The sequence below is a fragment of the Humulus lupulus genome, chromosome 2 (genome assembly GCF_963169125.1).
Source record: "Humulus lupulus chromosome 2, drHumLupu1.1, whole genome shotgun sequence".
NCBI classification, from domain to species: Eukaryota; Viridiplantae; Streptophyta; class Magnoliopsida; order Rosales; family Cannabaceae; genus Humulus; species Humulus lupulus.
In genome coordinates, this window is record NC_084794.1 from 132,409,350 (window position 1) to 132,433,503 (window position 24,154).

Below are 24,154 nucleotides of genomic sequence, written 5' to 3' on the forward strand. Positions count from 1 at the left end.
GCAGTAGGGGTTCAGAACTCCCCTGATGCTGATGGCATTCTCCTTAAAATCATGAAGGAGACTTTTTTTTTACAACAAAACTTGTCTCTCAGGGTTCATGCTAACTTGAGGCCAGGAAAAATCTGAGGCACAAAGCAAAAGCCAAATTATGTAAGGCTGTAAGAATAATTATTAAAAAAAATGGAAAGGAGAAACAATGAAGAGACAGGACATACCGTTAATAAAAACCCTAGCGAGGGGAAAGATTTCCTTCGGCAAAAACTCAAGATACCATGCGCCTCCCACGACAAAAAAGTATTTATCCCAATTCCTATTGGAGTTGTCAAAATCAGTGAAAATTGTGCGATCTTTCTTTGGGAAAAGGTAAAAAGTCTTCTAGGGTTCGCCTTCCACAACCCTGTTTGTCGACTTGGTAAATCATGCGTATATGTCATCTGATTGGATGTCAACATTATGGAGAGCTCCGATCATTTGGGCTCCAACGATGGATTGAATTGCGTTCGGGAGGAATTATGAAGTATGGGCCCCAAAATTTGAAATTACCTGAACCAATAGGGCTGGGAAAGGGAACTGAAACCACTCAATGTGTCTTAGACTCATAACGATTTCCCCAGGTTTGACCACATCCTTGAATCGCTATTCTTTCAGTTCAGAGTCGTTAGCATCCGGACTGTAACATTGTCAGGAATATCAAAAGACTTACGAATACGATCAAAGGCCACCTTGTACCCTTCTCGTTCCTTCGGTACGGGAGATGCATAGGAAGACATTATCGTAAGAAGTTAAGCAAGAAATTAGCTTTAGAGAGGGAGAATTAACGTACTTAGGATTTTTTCTTTCTTTCTCTGAGAAAATTAAAAATGGAGGGGAGATTGCTTAAGAATGAATTAGATGACTACAAAGTGGGAAAGTAATGAGAATACGAATGGGCAAAGTTTGAGCGCGACAACTGAGAGTGCATTAATTCGAAGTGACAAATGTCAAACTTTGCTGTGATTGTTCGCACGTGGTGAACTTTGATTGAAAGAACAACCTTACATTGAGCGAAAATTTTGGAAGACAAAAAGTCGGCCCAAGATTTGAATAGTCTGATAAACGTATCAAATTCAAATCTTGGACCGAGGGGCAATTGCTGGGCTCAAAATATTCGGCCAAAATGTCTTGTTATTTTTGAAATAAGTAAAACATAGCGTTTTGTCCAAACAAATGAGAAGCCGTCAGAAACCACGGGTCAGAGGTGGATCTCTCTTCTGTCCTCTGCAAATTGAATGGGCAAACAGACATTCTGGCGGGAAATTCAGTTATTTTAATAACCAATCAGGAAGTAGATTGTACAACTAACTCTTGTCCTATACATATCACTTCGCTAAAGAGGAAAATGGATACTGACTTTAGTATCGGAGTGTCTTTCTTGCAGGTACACCCAGACGATTCAACGATCACCAGAGCCATCTGTGTCACCGGAGAAGATCGGAGAATCAACATTTGATATTAAGTACCACCTGATATAGAAAGATTGAATTTGTTGCATCAATAGTATACCTAAAGAAAACATAGCATGGAGAAGAAAAAGATGTCGAGGAAGAACATGTATGAATGGAGAAGAAAGACACACCGAGAATGAGGAAAAAAGAGAGATGAGCCATTGATCGTGAAGAAGAATAAAGAGGAAAACAAAATGTTTAAAAAGTTTTTGGAAGTAAAATAATTGAGCTTTCAAAATTTAATCAAGTTTAATTAAAATTTTAAAAAATAAGAAGTAAAAACAGAGTCACCTAAGGCACTTTACTGTTTTATTTATTTTTAATTAATAATAATTATTTGTATATTATTATTAGAAACATCTGCAATTAAAAATGTAATATGATAGAAAATTATTTTCGAGCGAGAATTAAATTAATAAAAAGCTTTATATTTTTTTGGACCATGTGTTTTGTTCCATTATTTGTTTGGACTTTATGTTTTGACAAATTACTTTTTAGACTCTATATTTTGTAAAATAGTTCAAATAGAACCCTAAATCTGATTTTGATCAAAGTTTTCTCAACTGAAATGACAAATAATTCACCAGACTAACACTTCAGAATAAAAATAAAATCTGCTTAAAAAATATGATGTTATATTCAATTTTATCTTTATTAAAATTGAGTTTATTTAAATAATTTTACAAAATATAAAATCTAAAAATAAAATTTTTAAATCAAATGATCCATACAGATAATAAAAAAAAACACTATAAAAAAATATAAATCCATAATAAAACCGAGTAAAATTATTGAAAATAAGAATGAGATTGAAACTGGTTTTGGAAGTTGGAGTCGCGTATCTTAAGGCAGTTTTCAGAATGTATAATAAATATAAATATATCGGTAAAGAACATTCTTGAAAGCCAGCGTTGGCAGTTGAATTGAGAATTGAGATAAGTGAGAGGAGACTAAAATTTTTGCATTCTCTTAATACCTATGCCTGCCATACTATTCTTCTATCCTTCTCCTTCTTCGTCTTCTCTACTAAACTCTCCTTATCTTTCTTATAACTCCAGCTCCACCCCATATTCCCATTCTTGCTTACTCATATCTTCATCCTTCAACCCAAAACCTCACCACAATTCTAAACACACCAATTATGCTTCACATTCCACCTCACTCAACAGCACTCAACCAAACTCAAACTCAACCTCAGACTCCCAACTTCCATTGGAGCCCATTTCGCGCTCTGATGCCGCCAGCTCCATTAAAATGCCCACAGCTCCTTGGATGCATGGTTCTCTCCTTGTTGAGCCCCACGAAGTCGTCAACCTCTCAAAACCCTCAAACGGAAAGAGGGCCAAGGCTGAAAAGTCCCGTGGCGAGCTCACAGATAAGTTGGTTGGTCGTAGAGGGAAGAACGCGATTAAGAAAATATCCAGGAAGATTCAAAAGCTTGGGGAGAAAGTTGATATTGAAGAAACCCAGAGAGGTTCCGAGGAACTGGGGATTGGGGATTATTTGACACGACTTGATGAGGCAGGGGATTCAAAAATGCGTGGGAAAGTGCCATGGGAGAGGGATGAGAGTTTTGTCTTTAGGAGAATGAAGAAAGACAAAATTGTGACTGCTGCGGAGTTGAGCCTTGAAAAAGAGTTGCTTGAAAGGTTGAGGAGTGAGGCTTACAAGATCAGGAAATGGGTGAAGGTCAAGAAAGCTGGGGTGACTCAAGCTGTTGTGGATGATATTAAGTTTACATGGAAGAAAAATGAACTTGCCATGGTGAAATTTGATATCCCTTTGTGCCGGAACATGGATAGAGCTCATGAAATTCTTGAGGTTGGTTTTCTTGATCATTGCTTTCTCTTCTACTCTTACATTTTGTGTAAATGTACTAGATAATTGTTTAGTTAAGTTCAATCATCATGATATAAATATAATTGGAGGAGCTAACTGAATTTGACCTTATGATGGGCAACTAGATAAAAATATTTTCTCATAGATTCCTACTAGTGTTCATGAATCGACCATTTTGATCTTAATTCTGAATTATTCAAAAGCACTAGAAAATACTTATATTGGGTAAACTGCGACGTGATCTCTGTCTCTTGGTAATTGAAATTAAAATTGTACTGTCCGTGGAGAATTTGAGCAATATTGGGCCTTCTTCATTTTGAATAGTTTTGCTGCTTTTTCTTTCTAAAACGTAGGTGTATGTATGTTCTGTTGGTTTTAAGACCTTCCTTAATATCAAAATATTAATTTTACCTAAATTGGCACTCACTTCCTCTCAAAATTCATACTTTTTGTCATGATGCAGTTTCAGTATTAAACAATCTTCTTTGCACAGCTTTTGTTTGAAATGAAAGACAATTTTTACCTTGGTTGAAATCACCTTTGAAGGGGAAAGTTTCTAATTCATAATGCTTATGTTGCATGTGTTCTTCATTTCATTATTGGTTGCTTATGTAACTGTTTTTATTTATAACAGCTGAAGACAGGAGGATTGGTTGTATGGAGAAGAAAAGATACTCTTGTTATTTACAGGGGCAGCAATTGTCATTCGACTTCAGAAACCATCCCAAAAATGTATCCTAGCTTTTCTGGTTATCATAAAACGTCATCCACAGATCATGGTCTGCTGAAGATGGGAAAAGGAAGCCCTTCTGTGGTCAACTCAAATGAAAATATCTTAAATGGAAAGTTGAGCTTTAAAAGTGTTAAAGTGGAGTCTGCACATGCTTTCATTTTCGAAAATGATATCAAATTCCAACCCAATGGTTCATTGTACGAGAGGGAAACAGATAGATTATTGGATGGCTTAGGGCCTCGCTTTGTTGATTGGTGGATGCACAAGCCTTTGCCAGTAGATGCAGACTTACTTCCCGAAGTGGTTCCTGGGTTTAGGCCTCCATTTAGACGTTGTCCACCAAAAACTAGATCAAAACTGACAGATGATGAACTGACATACTTGAGGAAGCTTGCTAAATCCTTACCTACTCATTTCGTCCTTGGTATTCCCATGCCTACTTTACTCTTTATTTTTATTTTATTTTTTGTTCCCACTCAAAATACAAATATCAACAAACTATCAAACTTTAATTATAACCATTTATAATTATACGAGTAATTTAAACCAGAAAAAGAGAGAAACTACAACTTAGGTTAAGTCTATCAGTCTATGAAAACAAGCACCGTACACTAGCAAATTTATTCCAGAAAAAAATAGAAACTGCAACTTGGATCAGGTGTATGAAAACAAGTCATGGAGTTTTATTCAATATTTTTTTGCTTGCTAAGGATGTTTAATTTTTTTTATTAAGTGTAGTAATTATACTAATTAGTTAGTTTTATAAAAAAAATGCTTTAATATTGTGGTTGTAACATCTATAGTATGATAAAACACAAACAGAAAGGACTATAGTGGGTGAAAAGGAAAATAAAACCATTTAAAAAAAATGTAGTAATCAAAGTGGTAATCAAAAAGGGATCCCTTGAACTGCTAATTACATGTCCAAAGGTTTGAGAGTGTATAATTACAAAACAATTCCCTGTTTGTTTGATCCGTAGTGTAACTAAGCATTCTTGGTTGTGCCACTTTAAAGATCAGTGTTCTTGGTGCATGCGTGTTTCTTGTGTGCTTCCTCAGTTTGAATAATATTTTAAGGATTAAAATAGTAGGTTGAATCAGCTCTTGATTCTAACAATATTTGAACTTCATGCATGTAAGTTTAATATTATGATAAGGACACATATTGGCTATTTCTATTTGCTCAAAATAATTGAATTGACTTTTCATTTTTATTTTGCAAAGGCAGGAATAGAAAGCTTCAAGGCCTGGCTGCTGCCATCTTAAAATTATGGGAGAAATGTCATATAGCAAAGATTGCCGTGAAGTTGGGAGTTCCAAATACAGACAATAAGCAGATGGCGAATGAACTCAAGGCAAGTTCAGGAGTAATGTCCATGAGGGCCAGGAAACATATACATGACATCCAAAAATTATTTTGTCCAATAACAGATAAAAGTTGCTTCAATCTTGATCTAATTGGGTTGACATTATAATCTTTTACTATAGTTTAAACACTCCAATGATCTGTTATCCTAATCACAGACATCTTTGGATACAACTAATCCAATTGAGCCTTGAATACAACTGACCGAATTAAGCTTCAATCTTAATTAATTGGGGTTGACATAATAATTCTGCATCATCTTGGCCTTCCATTAGTGACTTGAGCATTTTTTCTCCTATTTGATTAAGTTAATTATTTGCTTGTTTCTTTCCTGGGCCTACCTTGAAGATGCTGAATTAGTTTAATTAACTTTACTATTATTTCTCTTGTTGGTCTGTATCATGATTGATTTGATACACATCTATTAACATCTTCTCTAGGTATATCCTAACACAATGATTGTTCTGATTTTATAATATATATTTTTTTGAGATAATCAGTGAGCATATGCATTGATGTAGTGCATGCATACTGTGGTTTTTAATGCATTATATGACTTTCTATACGTGGAATCTAATGTTGATGCTTTATTAATGCAGTGTCTTACAGGGGGAGATCTTTTGCTACGCAATAAATTTATTATAATAATTTACAGGGGAAAGGACTTCCTACCTTGCCAAATTGCAGATTTAATATCGAAAAGAGAAGTGGAGCTTGAAAGGTGCCAACTCCATGAAGAACATGCACGACTGGAAGTAATTGAGAAATTTTGTGTAGCTGATGAACCACAGGGAAACACACAGTCAGCTGGAACTCTATCAGAGTTCCATGATATTCAATTAGAGTATGGAGACTCAGAAGAAGAAAACAGAATGGTCAAACTTCCATTGCAAGCTGAAAAAGAAAGAATAAGGAGGGAAATTAGAAAGCAAGAACGCAAGCTTTTTATTGTATGTTCAATGCTCTGGATGTGTATTACATTTTTGCTTCAATTGTTTAACAAATGACATGTTTTCTTATCAGAATTGCATCTATAGCTGTTTGTTGTTTGGGTTGGTTTACTTTTTGTGTGAACAGTAAATTCTGTCCAAATAGGAATTTAAAATCGACTATTGAATGAAATAGAAGTTTGAATCAAAACTGATTCAATTCAGGTATGATCAGTTTGGACTGGTTCAGTTGCGGATTTATGGATTCAATCTTTTCTTTTTGCCTCTTCTTGTACTCATTTTAAGTGGTTGGATTTGGGGTTTTGTTTGAATAGACATTCAGATGAATTTGATTCAACTACATCATTCATGATTTGTCAAAACTATGTATTATAATGTCTCAGATAAAAAATCTCAACTAGAGTTTGGTTTTATTTCCTTTGTCATCCTACCACTCTGAATCAGCTTTATTCAATTGTTTTTAGTCCAGATAAAACCTAACACATCAAAATGGAAAATCAATTGTTTTGGATTGAATTGGTTTGTTAATACTGAACACATTTTGCAGCTTAACAGCAAGATAGAGAAGTCAACAAAGGACCTATTGAAGTTGAATGCTGCATGGAAACCTTCTGAGAAGGATGCTGACCAGGAAATGCTGACTGATGAAGAGAGGGAATGTTTTCGGATGATAGGAATGAAGATGCACAGTGTACTTGTGCTTGGTAAGGAAAAACTTAAATTACTGATTTCCATAGATTGAATCATAAGTACTTTATCCTCCTCAATTTCTGTACCTTGATTAAGTAAATGAATTTCAAATTACTGATTAGTCCATTGTCATAAAGAGATGATATTTACTTTCAGTGTCAGTAATGTGTTTTTGGGTCATATATATTATAAATACTGTCTTGGTGGCGGTTTTAAATTACTGTCTGAAACTATTTTTTCTTTCATACTGTGTATCTATATAACACTATAGTTGATTTCATAATTTTCTGAATTGTTTGGGAAGAATTCCCTGAATTATCAAGGCAGATGTTGTTGTTCATAATTGATCTTGATGTTTTCTTTGTTAAAAAATGTTCTTGTTATTTGAGCTAATCCATCTGAATTTACTGAATTTTTATACTACTCTGGATGATGCTCAATTAAAATGTTTGGAGTTTCAAGGTAAAGGGTGTTGGGTTCAATTATATTTTTCTTGGCTTCAAAAAAGCAAGTCATTTATTTTCAATATACAGATTGTAACGTCATAGTTTTGGATGAACGACCTTTTGATATCTTTTTTTAATAAGAAACAATACATTTATTGATCAGCCATTTAGTTTTATTATTACTCCCATTCGTTTGCTGTGATCTTAATTGCAGAGAACAATAAATATGATGGGGTTTGTTTTCATGGTGTCATCAAGTTTCTCTTTGAGATGAATTGTTTACTTGCATTCCATGTTCTACATTTTTATATAGATTTCTTGCTGACACTATATGAGAAATGAATAAGTGTGGCATCCATTTTAAACAAGTTATCTTACTAGGTAGTTAATTTTTCTCAGAGCCATGTGTTTGCATTCTGTACTAGGTTCAAGCCTGGCCACACACTATAATCTTACCCAACCCTCTGTCGACCCCCTCCAAAAAAAATTCATCAAGTAGCATTTTTGTTGAGAGAAACATAGTTATTGTTGGTGCTTCCGCTTCTGTGCCCAGCGAGTTTGATTTCTTTTTCCGGCTCATCAATTCTTGCTTGTAATTCCCTTCAGGTAGGCGTGGGATCTTTGATGGTGTAATGGAAGGTCTGCATCAGCATTGGAAACACAGGGAAGTTGCTAAAGTAATTACGATGCAGAGATTGTTTCATCAGGTCATGTACACAGCAAAGTTTCTTGAAGTAGAAAGTGGTGGGATTCTGATTTCAGTGGAGAAGCTTAAAGAAGGCTTTGCTGTTATTATTTACCGTGGAAAAAATTATCAACGCCCTTTAAAACTGATATCTGGGAATCTTCTGACAAAAAGAAAAGCACTCCGTAGATCTCTCGAGATGCAGAGAATCGGAGTAAGATCAGTTTCTTACCAGTTGACCATATTTTTGACTCAGATAGGAATTCTGTACTGACTTTGTTTCTCTTCCTGTTTCAGTCACTCAAGTTTTTTGCATACCAAAGAAAACGGGCAATCTCAGATTTGAAACTGAAACTGGTATTGTTTAACTTGTCACTGAAAATATGCTGGAAGCTTGTTTGTGCATATTTTTATTGTCGCATGCTCACATCTAATGCATTCCTGAAGTTTTTTTTGTTTTTTTAACCACCTCAAACAGATACACTGACAGTTGAAATTTAATATATCATATGGATATCTTATGTGCTTTTACTGGTGAAATTACGAAGGCTGTAGATTCACTCTTTAGTTTATGAATTATACAGGAAACTCTGTACGATATCCTGAAAGCTGAATGAACAGAACATGATTCCTCTTTGATATTCTGCTTATTTTATGATTTGGATGCAATCAGACTGAAATTTCCTCTGTCAGTCACCAACTAAGTAAGGCTTCACGTTCTTGAAACATTTTGTTCAAATTTTTCTTTACTACATTATTTCCACGCGTAACAAATGTTTCACTACTACATACATTCCCATCCTATGCATGTGGCTATTTCTAATTACATGCACTGTGCACATGAATTCAGACATATTTAGCTATTGCATAGTTATAAAGCCTGTGTAATTTTTCAGACTTAGATATTGTTTTGTTTTAGTTTGTTTAGCTGAGTTGTAGTCTGTTATTTCTGTTTTGAGTTAGTTAGTTTTCCTTTACCTGTAATAAGCTTGTTCATGCTGATTAGCACTATATATAGTGCTCTGTATCATCTTTTTCAGACAAAATGAAAATAGAGTATTTCTTTCTTCATTTTCTGTTTACTAAAATGGTATCAGATTAGGAATTCTCCTTGGGTCTCTTTTTTTTTCTTTTCTTCCCTTGATTTCTCTCGAAATCCATGGCTCGATCTCGCAAAGGTGCTACTCCTCTGAATGGTTCGACTGATACTGCCACCACTTCGACTAATACAAATCGACTCTTTGCTCTTGATCAGCCCACTTGGTCTTCTTCTGATGATGCTCGGAATCCATACTTCCTTACTCACAGTGATCATCCTGGTGCGAATTTGGTTCCCAAGATTCTTAATGGAGGTGAAAACTATAGTTCTTGGAAGTGTTCTATGACTGTTGCTCTTCTTGCCTGAAACAAGTTGAAGTTTATCAATGGTAAGATTCCTCAACCCGAACCTGATGATGATGACTATGATGCTTGGAGTAGATGCAATAGTATGGTTATTTCTTGGATACATGCTGTTTCAAGTGATATCTGTGGGAAAATCAGACTGTTTTTAGGAACATTCCTAACTTAGAATGATTCTTGTAAGGTTGTCAAATATTCAAAGATTTGACAACTATTCGTATTCTAGGAAACTTATGAATTTGCTAATTTATTTTCTGTATATTTGTGATTTGGTTCACACCTATCATATACTTGTATAAATATATGTTCACTGAATAGAAATAATATATCAAATTTTTCCCCTAATATTTGTGACTTGGTATCAGAGCAAACCTACCCTTTCTTTCTCTGCCTTCTTCATTTTCTTCAGCCACCATGTCAGATGTTACCCAAGAATCCACTCTAGCCATTTCTAATACTGTTGAATCCTCTAAAATTACCCCTGAATCTCACCCAGTTTAGATCACCACCATTCGACTTAATGGTGATTATTTTTTGAGATGGTCTCAGTCAATCTGGATGTACATGCAAGGACGTGGGAAGATGGGCTACCTAACGGGAGAGAAGAAGACTCCCAAGGAGGACGATCTGACATACACTGCCTGGGATGCAGAGAACTCTATGGTGATGACTTGGCTTGTTAACTCTATGGAAGAAGACATCAACTCCAACTACATGTGTTATCCAACTGCTAAGGAACTCTAGGACAATGTAAATTAGATGTATTCTGACTTAGAGAATCAATCTCAGATTTTTGAGTTGAATCTCAAACTCGGTGACATAAAGCAAGGTGAGGATACTATTACTACATATTTCACTTCTCTTAAAAGAATATGGCAGGATCTTGTCGAGTTTGATGAGGTAAGGGGGAGAATTATTGGTAGATCACCGCTGCCTCCTATTAGTGAGGTGTTCGCTGAGGTGAGAAGGGAAGAAAGTCGAAGGAACGTTATGTTGGGAAAGAAGGCTGCTGGAACTATTGTTAAGGGATTAGCCTTGGCTTCCAATATGGGAGGAAGCTCTAAACCTGCCTGGAACAAATCTGATGAGAAACCACAGGTGTGGTGCGACTTTTGTAACAAACCTCGCCATACTCGTGAGACTTGCTGGCAGATTCATGGAAAACCAGCAAACTGGAAGAGCAAATCTGGGCGTGGACGTGGAGCACCTACAACAAATGAAGCTGAAACCAGCCCCTTTACTAAAGAGCAAATGGAGCATCTTCAAACATTACTGAAATCCACTCTGCAACCCTCTGGTATTTCTGTTGCTTTTGTGGCACATACAGGTAATGAAAAACATGCTCTCCATTCTTTTATTTCAACATCTACTCCGTGGATAATTGATTCCAGAGCCTCTGACCATATGACCGATTCCTCACATATATTTAAATCCTATAAACCTTGTTCAGGTACTAGTAAAGTTAGGATAGCTAATGGTAGTTTATCATCAATTGCAAGGAAATGTTTAATTAATCTGAGGGAATAGATCTTAAATCTGTTCTCCATGTTCCCCAACTTCATAGTAATCTCCTGTCTGTTAGTAAATTATCCAGAGATTCTAATTGTTGTGTTATTTTCTATGAAACTCATTGTATTTTTCAGGACCGGAGCTCGGGGAAGACGATTGGCAGTGCTAGGATGAGTAATGGTCTCTACTGTTTTGAGGATATTCTATCTAATAATAAAATTGCTTAAGGACTTAGTAGTATCAGTTCTTTTACTGTTTATGATCAAATAATGATTTGGCACTATAGATTGGGCCATCCTATTTTCTCTTGTTTAAAACGCTTGTTTCCTGGTTTATTTAAGAAATTAAATCCATTATCCTTTTATTGTGTTTACTGGCCAAGAGTCAACGTAAATCTTATATACAAAAATCTTATTGTCCTTCTTAACCATTTTACCTTTTTCATAGTGATGTTTGGGGACCTTCTAAGGTCACCACAATTTCTGGTAAAAAATAGTTTGTTACATTTATAGACGACCATACTCGTATTTGTTGGGTTTACCTAATGAAAGAAAAATCTGAAGTTGCAAAAACTTTTACCGATTTTTATTCTATGATTGAAACCCAATTTCAAATTAAAATCAACATTTTAAGATCTGATAATGGTACAGAATATTTTAATAAAATTCTGGGCAGTTTTTTAAGTGGAAAAGGCATTTTACATCAATCTTCATGTCTTGACACCCCTGAACAAAATGGCTTAGCTGAACGCAAAAATAAACATTTGTTAGAAGTTGCTAGGGCTATGATGCTTTACATGAATATGCCTAAATACTTGTGGGGAGATGCTGTACTTACTGCTTCTTATTTGATTAACAGGATTCCTACTCGTGTTTTACAATACACAACTCCTTTATCTTGTTTCAAAAAAAGTTTTCCTAGTTCTCGGATTTATTCTGAATTACCCTTAAAATTTTTGATTGTATTGCTTATGTACACATTCCTAAAAGGTCTAGGTCTAAATTTGAACCAAGAGCTGAAAAATGTGTTTTTCTTGGCTATCCCCTAATAAAAAAAATATAAGTGTTTCAATCCTCTTACAAATTTTTTTTATATTTCAATGGATGTTTCTTTCCTAGAAACTACTCCATATTTTCAAAAAAATTTAATTCAAGGGAGAATTTAGAAGAATAAAATTTTTGGGAACTTGTTCTTTTACCGAATATTATATTGGATGCTTCTCCTTTTCTTAAAGATGTTCAAACTATTGAAACTAAATCTAAAATTAGTCTGTCAGATAAAGAAATACTACGATTGATTAAAAATCGTCAAAATCTTGAGCCTGTGGTTTATACTAGAAAGAATATCATTGAAATAAGTAAAGACTAGCAACTCATCTCAGAACTTGATCAATCTGAAGCCCTGAGTGATGGTCATCCGAATACTCCAGGTAACAATTCTCATTCTATTCATCCTTTGCCTCCAAGTGTTACTAATCCTGAATCTGAGCCTTCTATAGAAATAGCACCAAGAAACATTAACTCAGATCTGCACCTTCCTATTGCCATTAGAAAAGTGACCCGAGCTGTACTAAATACCCTATTGCCAAATATATTTCATATAACCAACTGTCTGAAACTCATAGAGCATTTACCACAAATATTTCAGACCTTGTTGTGGCTAGAAACATACAGGAAACACTAGAGGAATCAGCTTGGAAATTAGCAGTGTTTGAAGAAATGAATGCCTTAAAATAGAATGATACTTGGGAGATGGTTGAGCTACCTGAGAAGAAAAAAGTTGCAAGTGGGTTTTTACAGTAAAAACCAAAGCTGATGGGAGTATTGAGAGATATAAAGCTAGGCTTGTTGCAAAAGGCTTCACTCAAACCTATGGGATAGATTATCAAGAAACGTTTGCTCCTATAGCAAAAATAAACTCTATCTGAGTGCTTCTTTCCCTTGCAGTGAACTCTAATTGGCTGTTACATCAATTAGATGTAAAAAATGCATTTCCTAATGGAGATTTGGAAGAAGAGGTATTTATGGGTCGTCCTCCTAGCTTTGAGAAGAGTTTTGAAGGGGGAAAAGTGTGCAAACTGAAGAAGTCCTTGTATGGACTTAGACAGTCTCCAAGAGCATGGTTAGAGCGTTTTGGAAAGGTGATAAAACACAATGGATACACTCAAAGTCAAGCTGATCATATTATGTTTTATAAACATTCAAAGGAAGGTAAAGTTGCTATCTTAATTGTTTACGTAGATGATATTGTGCTAACAGGGATCATTGTGAACTAGAAGCTTTAAAGAAGAAGTTGGCTTAAGAATTTGAAATCAAGGACTTAGGTGCATTAAAATACTTTCTTGGAATGGAGTTTGCTAGGTCCAAAGAGGGTGTCTTTGTAAATCAGCGTAAATATGTCCTTGATCTTCTGAATGAGACTGGTTTGTTGGGGTGTAAGCCTGCTGAAACACCGGTTGAACCACACGAAAAATTGCAACTCGCTCAAGTAGAGAATGTAAAGGACAGAGTGCTATCAAAGGCTGGTTGGAAGATTGATTTATCTATCTCACATGCGTCCAAATATAGCATTCGTAGTGAGTATGGTGAGTCAGTTCATGCACTCACTTGGACCGAAACACTTCAAAGCCGTTTACAGAATTTTGAGATACTTAAAGAGAACACTTGGGAAAGGACTCATGTTCAAACCACGGGGCCATTTACAAATTGAGACTTATACAGATGCGGATTGGGCTGGTAGTGTAGTGGATAGAAGGTCTACCTCAGGCTATTGTTCCTTTGTTGGAGGTAACTTAGTTACATGGAGATGTAAAAAGCAGAGTGTGGTTGCTAGAAGTAGTGCTGAAGCAGAATTTAGAGCTGTTGCTCAAGGTATTTGTGAGATCTTGTGGATAAGAAGGCTACTTGAAGATTGAAGGTATCACAGTCATCTCCTTTGAAGTTGTATTGTGATAATAAGGCTGCTATCTCAATTTCACACAATTCAGTTTTGCATGATCGTACAAAACATGTGGAAGTGGACAAGCATTTTATTAAGGAGAAAATAGAGGATGGTTCAGCATGTATGACTTATATTCCTACTGAACAACAAGTAGCTGATGTATTCACAAAAGGATTGTTTAAAAAACAGTTTGATTTTTTGAATAGCAAGCTGACTATGGAGGATATTTTTAAACCAGCTTGAGCTTGAGGGTGGGAAAATCAGACTGATTTTAGGAACATTCCTAACGTAGAATGATTCTTGTAAGGCTGTCAAATATTCAAAGATTTGACAGCTATTCTTATTCTAGGAAACTTATTAATTTGCTAATTTATCTTTTGTATATTTGTGATTTGGTTCACACCTATCATATACTTGTATAAATATATGTCCATTCAATAGAAATAATATATCAAAATTTTTCCCTAATATTTGTGACTGCAGATAGCATTATGTACCTTGATGATGCCTCTGCTATTTGGTCTGAGCTTCATGATTGTTTTCACCAAAACAATGGCCCTTGTGTTTTTGAGGTGAAACGCTCCATGCAGGTTCTTACTCAAGGCAGCAACACTGTTCAGACGTATTTTACTCGCTTCAAATGTCTTTGGGATTTGGTTCGAGAGTTTCGCCCACAACCTGTTTGTACTTATGGTGGTTCAAAGTTCATGTGTCGATACCCCTCAACATAATGGCATTGCTGAACATAAGAATCGTCATCTCTTAGAAGTTGCCCGAGCTCTACATTTTACTATGCACATTCCTAAGTACCTTTGGGGAGATGCCATCCTTACCACTGCTTATCTCATCAATCGTCTCTCTAGTTGTCCAATTGGTTTTCGGACACCATATTCTCTTCACACTTCATATCCTCATCTATCTTCAAACACTCTTCCTATCAAAACCTTTGGGTGTTCCGCCTTTGTCCATATTCATCCTAAAGATCGCACCTAACTTGACCCTAGGGCCATTAAAACTGTCTTCATTGGTTACTCTTCTACTCAAAAAGGCTATCGGTGCTACTGCCCTCTTACCAAAAAAATCTTCGTCTCCAAAGATATTAGTTTTTTTGAAAACACTCCATACTTTTCTCCCACCTCGCTTCAGGGGAGACCAATACTTATCAAGAGAACGAAGCTCAGTGGTCATGGGGATTAGAGCTACCTCTGAGTCAATCCATAATTCCATCACATCCCATAAACTTCTCACTTCTAGAATCGATTCACTCTCTTCCAAAATTGACTCACCCTCCAACAGATTCAAATTTAAAAGGTCTTGCCTCATCTTTTGAGTTAATAGAAACAGATACACATCCTCCAAACCAACAACAAGAGTTGCGTGTTTATTTTAGACGACAAAAAAATAACCAAATCATGAATCCTCAACACAGTCAAGAAGCCAACCCGGTGGTAGATCCTCTTCCTACAAACGAGTCAGGTAATAATCACTCAAACACTGATCTAGATATTCCTATAGCCTTGAGAAAAGGAATTAGGTCTTGCACTCAACATCCCATCTCCAAATTCATCTCTTAGTCAAAATTGTCATCTTCATTTAAAGCTTTTACTTCTAGTTTGTCAGATGTTTTTATTCCTAGGAATATTGAGGAAGCTCTTAAAATTCCTGAGTGGAAATCAGCTATCCTAGAAGAAATGAAAGCGCTCAAACAGAATGATACTTGGAGATTAGTGGAATTACCTCCTGATAAAAGTGTTGTGGGGTGCAAATGGGTGTTCACAGTCAAGTATAATGCTAATGGCTTTATTGAATGGTACAAAACACGATTGGTAGGAAAGGGATTCACACAGACCTATGGGATTGACTACACTGAGACCTTTGCTCTGGTTGCCAAGCTTAATACTATCAGGGTCCTACTCTCACTTGCAGTAAATCTAGAATGGGAATTACATCAGCTAGATGTAAAAAATGCTTGTAGAGGAAGTTTACATGAGCCAACCACCAGGCTTTGAAGAAACTCCTAATGCAAAGATTTTCTGCAAGCTTAACAAGCCACTATATGGCCTAAAACAATCTCCTCGAGCTTGGTTCGATCGGTTCTCGAAAGTAGTCAAAAGTCTTGGGTACACACAAGGTCAAACCGATCATACATTGTTCATTAAGCAATCAGAAAATGGGAAAATTACTATCCTGATAGTATATGTCGATGATATAATTGTCATTGGAAGTAATACTGAGGAGATAAGTCTAATTAAAGAGATGATGGCAAAGGAGTTCGAAGTCAAAGATCTCGGGGCATTAAAATATTTTCTAGGTATGGAAATTGCGAGAAGCAAAAAAGGCATTTCTGTATCTCAACGAAAATATACTCTTGATCTGCTAAAAGAAACCGGGATGCTCGGTTGCAAGCCTAGGATAACTCCAATTGAACTTGGAGACAAAACTAAAATGTTTGAAGGAGATCCAGTTGACAAAGGAAGATACCAGCAGCTAGTAGGGAAGCTTATTTATCTAGACCAGACATTGCCTTCGTTGTGAGTCTAGTAAGTTAGTATATGCACGATCCGTGTCATGACCATCTCAATGCTGTGTATAGAATCTTGAGATATCTGAAACAAGCACCAAGAAAGGGACTATTCTTCAAGAAGGCAAATGAAAGAAAAGTTGAAGTCTTTACAGATGCTGACTGGGTTGAATCAATTGATGACAAGAAATCTACATCTGGTTATTGTACCCTACTATGGGGTAATCTAGTTACTTGGAGAAGTAAAAAACAAACTGTTGTTGCAAGAAGCAGTGCAGAAGCAGAATTTAGGGCTATGGCTCACGGGGTATGTGAAGTTATATGGCTAAAACGACTGCTTGGAGAATTAAAGATAGAATATGAAGCTCCTATCCAATTATTCTGCGACAACAAGTCCACCATTAGTATAGCACATAATCCTGTACATCATGATAGAACCAAGCATGTAGAAGTGGATCGACACTTCATCAAAGAAAAAATTGATGGAGGGATAATCAACGTTAAGCATGTGCACACTGATCAACAACTGGCGGATATACTAACTAAGGGACTATCTGAACGAGTATTTAATTTCCTTACAAACAAGCTTGGATTTATTAACATTTACAGTCAAGCTTGAGGGGAAGTGTTGACAGCCAGGAAATAAAATCACAAAGATATGCAATATTAGTTATAGTTTTTAGATGTGATAGCTGTAGTCTTTTATTGTATATAAGTTTCCTTATTTATAGGATTTTTATTCTTTGACATTTATTGTGATTATTCTGTACAGTCCCTATAAAAGGGCATACCTAGCATTGATAAAATACACAAGAAAAATAGTTTCAAATCTTCTCTCATTTTATTCTTTAGAAAGGCTATAAGTTGATTGACTTAGACACTTAACGTGTGTTTGTTTCTAGAGATGTTCAATTCCATGAACATATTTTTCCCTTTGTTTCCGGTGCACATTTACCTTATGATTCTGCTCATTTTTCTTTCTCATTCTATGTTGCCTTTTTCGACTTCTTTATCTGAGATTACTAATACTTCTCCTGTTATTTCAGATCCTAATTTTGTTTCTCCTTCCTGTGATACTTCTGTTTCAGTTCAGCCGCTTCCTTCTTCTTCTAGATCTTCTCGCACTATTCGCAAACCATCATACTTAAATGAATATCATTGTTTTCTGTCTACTGATGCTTCTACTTCTTTATCACAGGATCTTTCTCATGTCACTAAACATCCTATCTCCCAGGTTCTTGATTATTCTAGATTATCTCCAACTTTTAAAGCAACTATTCTTGCTATCTCTAGTCACAGTGAACCTGAATATTTTCATCAAGCAATTGGGATACCTGAATGGGAATTGACTATGGGTGAGGAGCTTGCTGCTCTTGAGAGGAATCAGACTTGGACAATTGTTAGTCTTCCTCCTAATAAACATGTTATTGGTTGCAAGTGGGTCTACATGATAAAACACCATGCGGATGGTTTTATAGAACGTTATAAAGCCAGATTGGTTGCCAAGGGGTACACTCAACAAGAAGGTATTGATTATAATGATACTTTCGCTCCCGTTGCTAAGCTTGTTACTGTCAAGCTTATTCTCTCCCTTGCTGCCATTAAAGGTTGGTTTCTTCACCAATTGGATGTTAATAATGCTTTTCTGCATGGTGAGCTCCATGAAGAAGTGTTTATGACTACCTCAAGGGTATAGTCCTAAGGGGGAGTTGCCACCTAATTCCGTTTGCAAGTTACAAAAATCTCCATATGGTTTAAAGCAAGCCTCTTGGCGGTGGTTTGAGAAATTTTCTACAGCTTTGATTCAAGAGGGTTTTATACATTCAGCTACTGATCATTCATTGTTCATCAAACATACTAATGGAAGCTTTATTGCTCTCTTAGTGTATGTAGATGATGTGATCATAGCTAGCAACAATCTAGCTGAAGTGGAGGTATTAAAGGCAAGATTAAATGCTGGATTCAAGCTGAAAGATCTTGGTAACTTACGGTATTTTCTTCGTTTAGAAGTTGCTAGATCTGAAAAAGGGATTTTTTTTATCTCATAGGCCATATGCATTACAGATATTGGAGGATTTTGGTTATTTGGGCTGCAAACCTATTAATACTCCCATGGAACCGAACTTGAAATTAAGTCAAGAATCTGGTGAGTTTCTTGATAACCCTCAGCTGTATAGAAAGATAATTGGGAAGTTGCAGTATTTGACAATGACCAGACCCGATTTGTCTTACTCTATAAACAAATTGAGCCAATTCCTTGCTACACCTCGGATTCCTCATATGCAAGTAGCTCAACGATTGCTTCAGTATGTTAAAGAGTGTCATGGTTTGGGACTTTTATTTCCAGTAAGTTCAGAGGATAAGCTAAAGGCTTCTACGGATTGACTGGGCAGCTTGTCAAGACACTAGATGGTCTACTACAAGTTTTTGTGTATTTCTTGGACACTCATTGATATCCTGGAAAAGTAAAAAGCAGCAAACAATTTCACGATCTTCAGCTGAAGCCGAGTACAGAGCAATGGCAAATGCCACTTGTGAGGTTGTTTGGTTAATTTCTGTATTGAAGGAATTAAAACAAGTTCATGAAGAACCGGTAGAATTATATTGTGACAACCAACCTGAATTACACATAGCTGCCAATCCTGTTTTTCATGAGAGAACCAAGCATATAGAAATAGATTGCCATCTTGTGAGAGAAAAGATACAATCTGGCATAATCAAAACCTCACATGTATCATCTCAGGAACAAATTGCTGATGTGCTAACTAAAGCTTTGTTTCCAAAACAGTTCAAAGTTCTCAAAGACAAGATGGGATTACAAAGCATTTATAATCCATCTTGAGGGGAGTTTCAGACTTAGACATTGTTTTGTTTTAGTTTGCTTAGCTGAGTTGTAGTCTGTTATTTCTGTTTAGAGTTAGTTGGTTTTCCTTTACCTGAAATAAGCTTGTTCATGCTGATTAGCACTATATATAGTGCTCTGTATCATCTTTTTCAGACAAAATGAAAATAGTATTTCTTTCTTCTTCATTTTCTGTTTACTAAAATAATCATGTAACTTACATCTCAGTTAATCAAGGAAAATATTAATCTTTCTAATTCTTGATTCCCTCTGTTTGTAAGTTTTGAGATTTTCCCGCTGTCCTTGTAGCATCCTTGTTAAAGATTCCTATAAGCATCATGTCATGGATGCTTATCTGAAAATTTAACCAGTCTGGATTAGTCCATTATTTATGCAAGTTTATCTTTTACAACCTTGTTTACTCCCCTTGCCTTTGTTGGTGGGTTGTTCTTGTTGGCACACACTGCCCTTTTTCCGGCCTCTATGCTGTGTTTGTTTGGTCACTTTATTGTCTTTTCTTGTTTCGTATATTTTTCCTTGGGTTGCTGCCTTGTCCTTTTCATCAAGTATGAAGTTGCTGAATCAACCCATGCTCCCTCACATGCAAATCTCGGTTGTCTACCCATTCCAAGATTCTTCTCTCCAAATTGCTACATGCATGGTGAATGAAAGAAATGATAGACCTCCTGTAAAGTTTACTTATGTTACGAGAATGAGATTTGTGCAGAGATATGTGTAATAGGGGTTAGCGGGAAAGTGAGATTTTTTGGCTAGGAGTGTGACATTGGAAAATGATAGGAATAAGGGCCCACCAATTAGGTTTACTTATTCTAGGAGAAATAAAAGAAATTAACTACTAAATAATGTATATTAGTGGCTTACTGTATAGCCAATAGGAATAAAAGATTTTTCCAGCAAGGACTAAGGGGAACGCTATATATATTACTTAGATCAGGGGGGTAGAGAGATTCAGATTGTAATTTGATAGAGCTTAGCTCTTGGGGAGAGTTCCAGGCCTCTCGAATGCCTTGGGTGTGGGTGTATTTTTTTTGATTTGTGGAATAAAGCTGAGTAATTGTTTCCAACGATTGTTTTAGTCTAACAGAAAATTGGATAGATAGTTAGAATATTCTCTAGCAAAGATATTTGAGGAGAGTAGGGTGAGGCTACTGGGGGCCTTTGGACTATTCTAGAATGGTATGAGCTCTTGCTCATTATGAGTGTCCAAATCTGTTGAATACTTGGTTTGCTCTATCCTTTCTATTATGCATTCGATAAAGTCTATCAATTCCATTATTTATCTCGTTCTCCTTGGTTACTATCCCAGCAGGTTCTATCAATTGGTATCAGAGTATTTGCTCTCATGTCAAATACTAGATTGGAGTCTAGGATGAATTCTGTTGAGAAGGTAGTGAAGAAGATAGGAGAGATGTTCTTATGCATTGATGTCATGGGGCGCCTGGATTTTCCATAACTCTCATCAAAGCAGCTAAGGTGAATTTTGTGGTTGATGATTTACCATTTGATTTACCTATGAACCAATGAAAGCTGGCTAATTAGCCAAGTATGGACAACAAAATGAGTTAATCATCAATTTTCTAGTGAATTTTTTAACTATTAAATTTACAGTAAGAATATCTTTTACATAAACTATATATATATATATATTTAATGCTATAATTAATTATTTATCATGATGTCTAAGTTTCTTTGAATTTTTAATAAATTAGTTATTTTTGGACTAGGCTGATTAGGCTCATTCCTGGCTACAATGACTTCCCACATGCATATCTTGCTCTTGTAAACAATCTTGCACATGTTTTGTTACCTTAAAGAAGCATCATTACATTGTAGAAAATTAATCTTGACTGGACATAGTGAGGATATCACGCACATGGATTACTACTACCTGATGTCTAGTCTTTCAATCTGATGAAATTGGAATCTGCTTTTGTTTTATGTAATCTATCATCTGAAGTTTCCTTTTTATGTGTTTCTAGTAACTCACTGCCACAAATATGTCATATTCTCAGATTTCCAGTGATCAAGAAATTTTGAAAACAGCTACAGATGCCTCAGAGGTAGTGTGAAACCATGGGTTGCTGAAACGAGTTGGTATTTGCCATGGTGTGGTGGTAATGCTTATGTATTCCTCTCACTCTACCAACTGACTAGTGATGTAGAATTCCTGTTCAGGCCAAAGCATTTGCTTGTTTTTCACTGGATAGAGCTCTCAAGCTTATATCACAGGCTGAGATGCACGGAGGTGATAGTCACTACTCTTTGGTTGAGGGGATTGTAGACGTGGCTTATCTGTTATCAGACGGTTGAACCTCCTGAGGTGAAATTTCCTACTAACGACTAAGGAAAGTCCTTATCATGTAGTTAAAGGAAAGTTGTACATAAAACTTATCCAAGCCACAATCCTTTGAGTTTGTACGTGAATCTTGTTGTATTGAAATTTTATCAACGATAATATTATATAGAATTAGTAAAACTTGGAAGGTAATTTTCTATTTATCAAAAGGAGAGGAAGCATGATAATGATGGTCAGAGAATTTACAAATTATGATTCTGAACTTAACCATAGATTTCAATAGCAGTTAATCAGATTAGAAAGTTCAGATATCACATTGCATGGTAGGGGGGGGGGGGGCTCAGAGTATGGCCAGCTATTTCAGCAAAACCACTGTTTATTTCTATTCAAACTCCAGCTATTAGACACAATGGAAAGTTCCCTGGCATAACACATGCTATTGTTTACTTTAGTTCGAATTTATTTCGTTGTTGATGGTTTGGGTTTCCCTGGCGCGTACTATGTTCATCGAGGGAAGTAATGATGAGCCGATTAACCTTCTCTAGAAGTTCTTCATCCACAAAATGACTTCCGTTTGCATCATACCTAAATATGGCATGAACTTCTTCAATGCCCCATTCCTTATTGTAGTCTTATATGCTGGAAGACTTTATCACCCATTATTAGCAGTGATATGGAGCTGTGATTTTCAAAACAATTATTCCAGTATCACCGGACAAAGCCTTGCTATGGATGGATTGACTGCCAGTATACATGACAGAATAATTGTTTAGTTGATTTTATGAAGAATTATCAGATGAAAAAGACTAATTATAGCAATTAATGAAGTTAAAAGTCGAAAAAAAAAGTTCTCAATTAGAAACTCACTTGAGAAATGAAAATGGTTTTGAGAATTTTCATTCAAGTTGAAAGATCCACGGTGTCTTGTAATTTTGTGTTATTTGGTTTATTTGAATGATTTTGTCATTAATTATTGAACTAATCAAAGAAATATGGTCAAAGCCAAACAATTTAATGAGTATCAAATAATTATTTTGAAACTCAAATTAAATACTTAATTGATCAAATAATTTCTTTATTTTAAGCGTGGATCTGTCTAGGAGATATTTTGAATCAATACGGCAGTTTTTTGGACTGATCTTGGAGAATGAATTGGCTGATTTCAGTATTGGGTAGTTAATATTGCAACAGTGGCTATTTTAGAAAGGGTTAATACCGTTTTTGCCCCTGAATTTTGGACCACTCTGATTTATGCCCATAAATATTTTAGTAATGCAAAAATGCCCCTAAAGTATTTGAGGGCAAAATTATATTTGACTTTTTATTGGCGGGTTAGTTTTTTTTTTTTTACGAAATTGGCGGGATGGTCTCTTAGTCTTTTTTTTTTCTTTTTTTTTTTGTTGACGAAATTGGCGAGATAGTCTTTTAATCTATTAACTGGTTGGTATAAACTAATTTTATTTTTATTTTAAGGAAAAAAAAACTCTAAAAATCCTATACATAAAAAGAATGGTAACGTATTGTCTTCCCTTCCTTCAAAACATATATACTTCAAGAGAAATAAAGTGCATTCATGGAGGGTGGTGGTGGTGATGAAAATGAAGAACTTGCTGTGAAATATGGTGAGTACTTTCTCTCTTATTGTTTTTTTCAATTTTATTTATATATAATCTAATCCCAAACTGATATGGGTAAAAAGACATTTCTTCATTTAATGGTGTCTTATAGACAGCTTTAGATGACACAATATTTATAACGTCACATGCAGTTTGGATTGCATGTCCTCGGAAAGAAGTCGTTAGAGTTGAATAGCTTATCATAGATTGAACCATTTCCATCAACATGCAATTTTGACGCTCAGCAACATCATTTTGTAGTGGAGTTCCTGAGGCAGTAAGTTGAGACAATACTCAAAGTTTAATTAAATGATCTTGGAACTGATTATCTAAATATTCTCCACCCCTATCAAATCGAAAAATCTTTAACGTCTTACCTAATTGGATTTTAGTCATTGCAACGAACTCCTTAAACTTGTCAAAAGTTTATGATTTCCTTTGCATTAGGTAAAGACATGAGTATCTTGAGTAATCATCAATGAAAGTGACGAAGTACTCATAACCATCTCTCTCTTGAACATTCAACGGCCCACAGACATCTGAATGAAGTGGTTCTTTGACCCTTTATCCTTTTGCAGAGAATAGATGTTTTGTCATTTTGCCTTCGAGACAAGATTCACAGACAGGTAGGTCACCCATAGTGAGTTCATTCAAATGCCCAACTCTTGTTAGTCTTTGAATACTATCATAGCTAATATGACCAATGCGAAGATGTCAAAGATACGTCACCTTTTATCGTTTAGCGGTCCTAGGATTAGCTATCTTAAACAAATCATTATTAAGCGCGTAGGGTTTTGTTTACAAAATATAAAGCC

General features: G+C 35.7%; 1 protein-coding gene across 8 annotated transcripts; it reads left to right on the plus strand.

Moving 5' to 3' along the window:
* The first annotated feature begins 2,367 nt into the window (after positions 1-2,367).
* On the plus strand, positions 2,368-21,903 carry LOC133818515 (chloroplastic group IIA intron splicing facilitator CRS1, chloroplastic). Of its 8 annotated transcripts, XM_062251422.1 has the most exons (12): positions 2,368-3,305; positions 3,958-4,480; positions 5,281-5,411; positions 6,022-6,372; positions 6,920-7,076; positions 8,115-8,407; positions 8,491-8,550; positions 8,778-8,897; positions 9,449-9,620; positions 17,763-20,603; positions 20,734-20,900; positions 21,440-21,903. In XM_062251422.1, the coding sequence occupies exons 1-8, from the start codon at positions 2,463-2,465 to the stop codon at positions 8,808-8,810; spliced, it is 2,391 nt and encodes a 796-aa protein (XP_062107406.1). In that variant the 5' UTR covers positions 2,368-2,462; the 3' UTR covers positions 8,811-8,897; positions 9,449-9,620; positions 17,763-20,603; positions 20,734-20,900; positions 21,440-21,903. The 8 variants fall into 8 exon arrangements, with proteins under 8 accessions (XP_062107406.1, XP_062107408.1, XP_062107407.1 ...); XM_062251424.1 differs by lacking the exon at positions 17,763-20,603; XM_062251423.1 differs by lacking the exon at positions 17,763-20,603 and having other exon boundaries at positions 20,737-20,900.
* Positions 21,904-24,154: the final 2,251 nt, after the last annotated feature.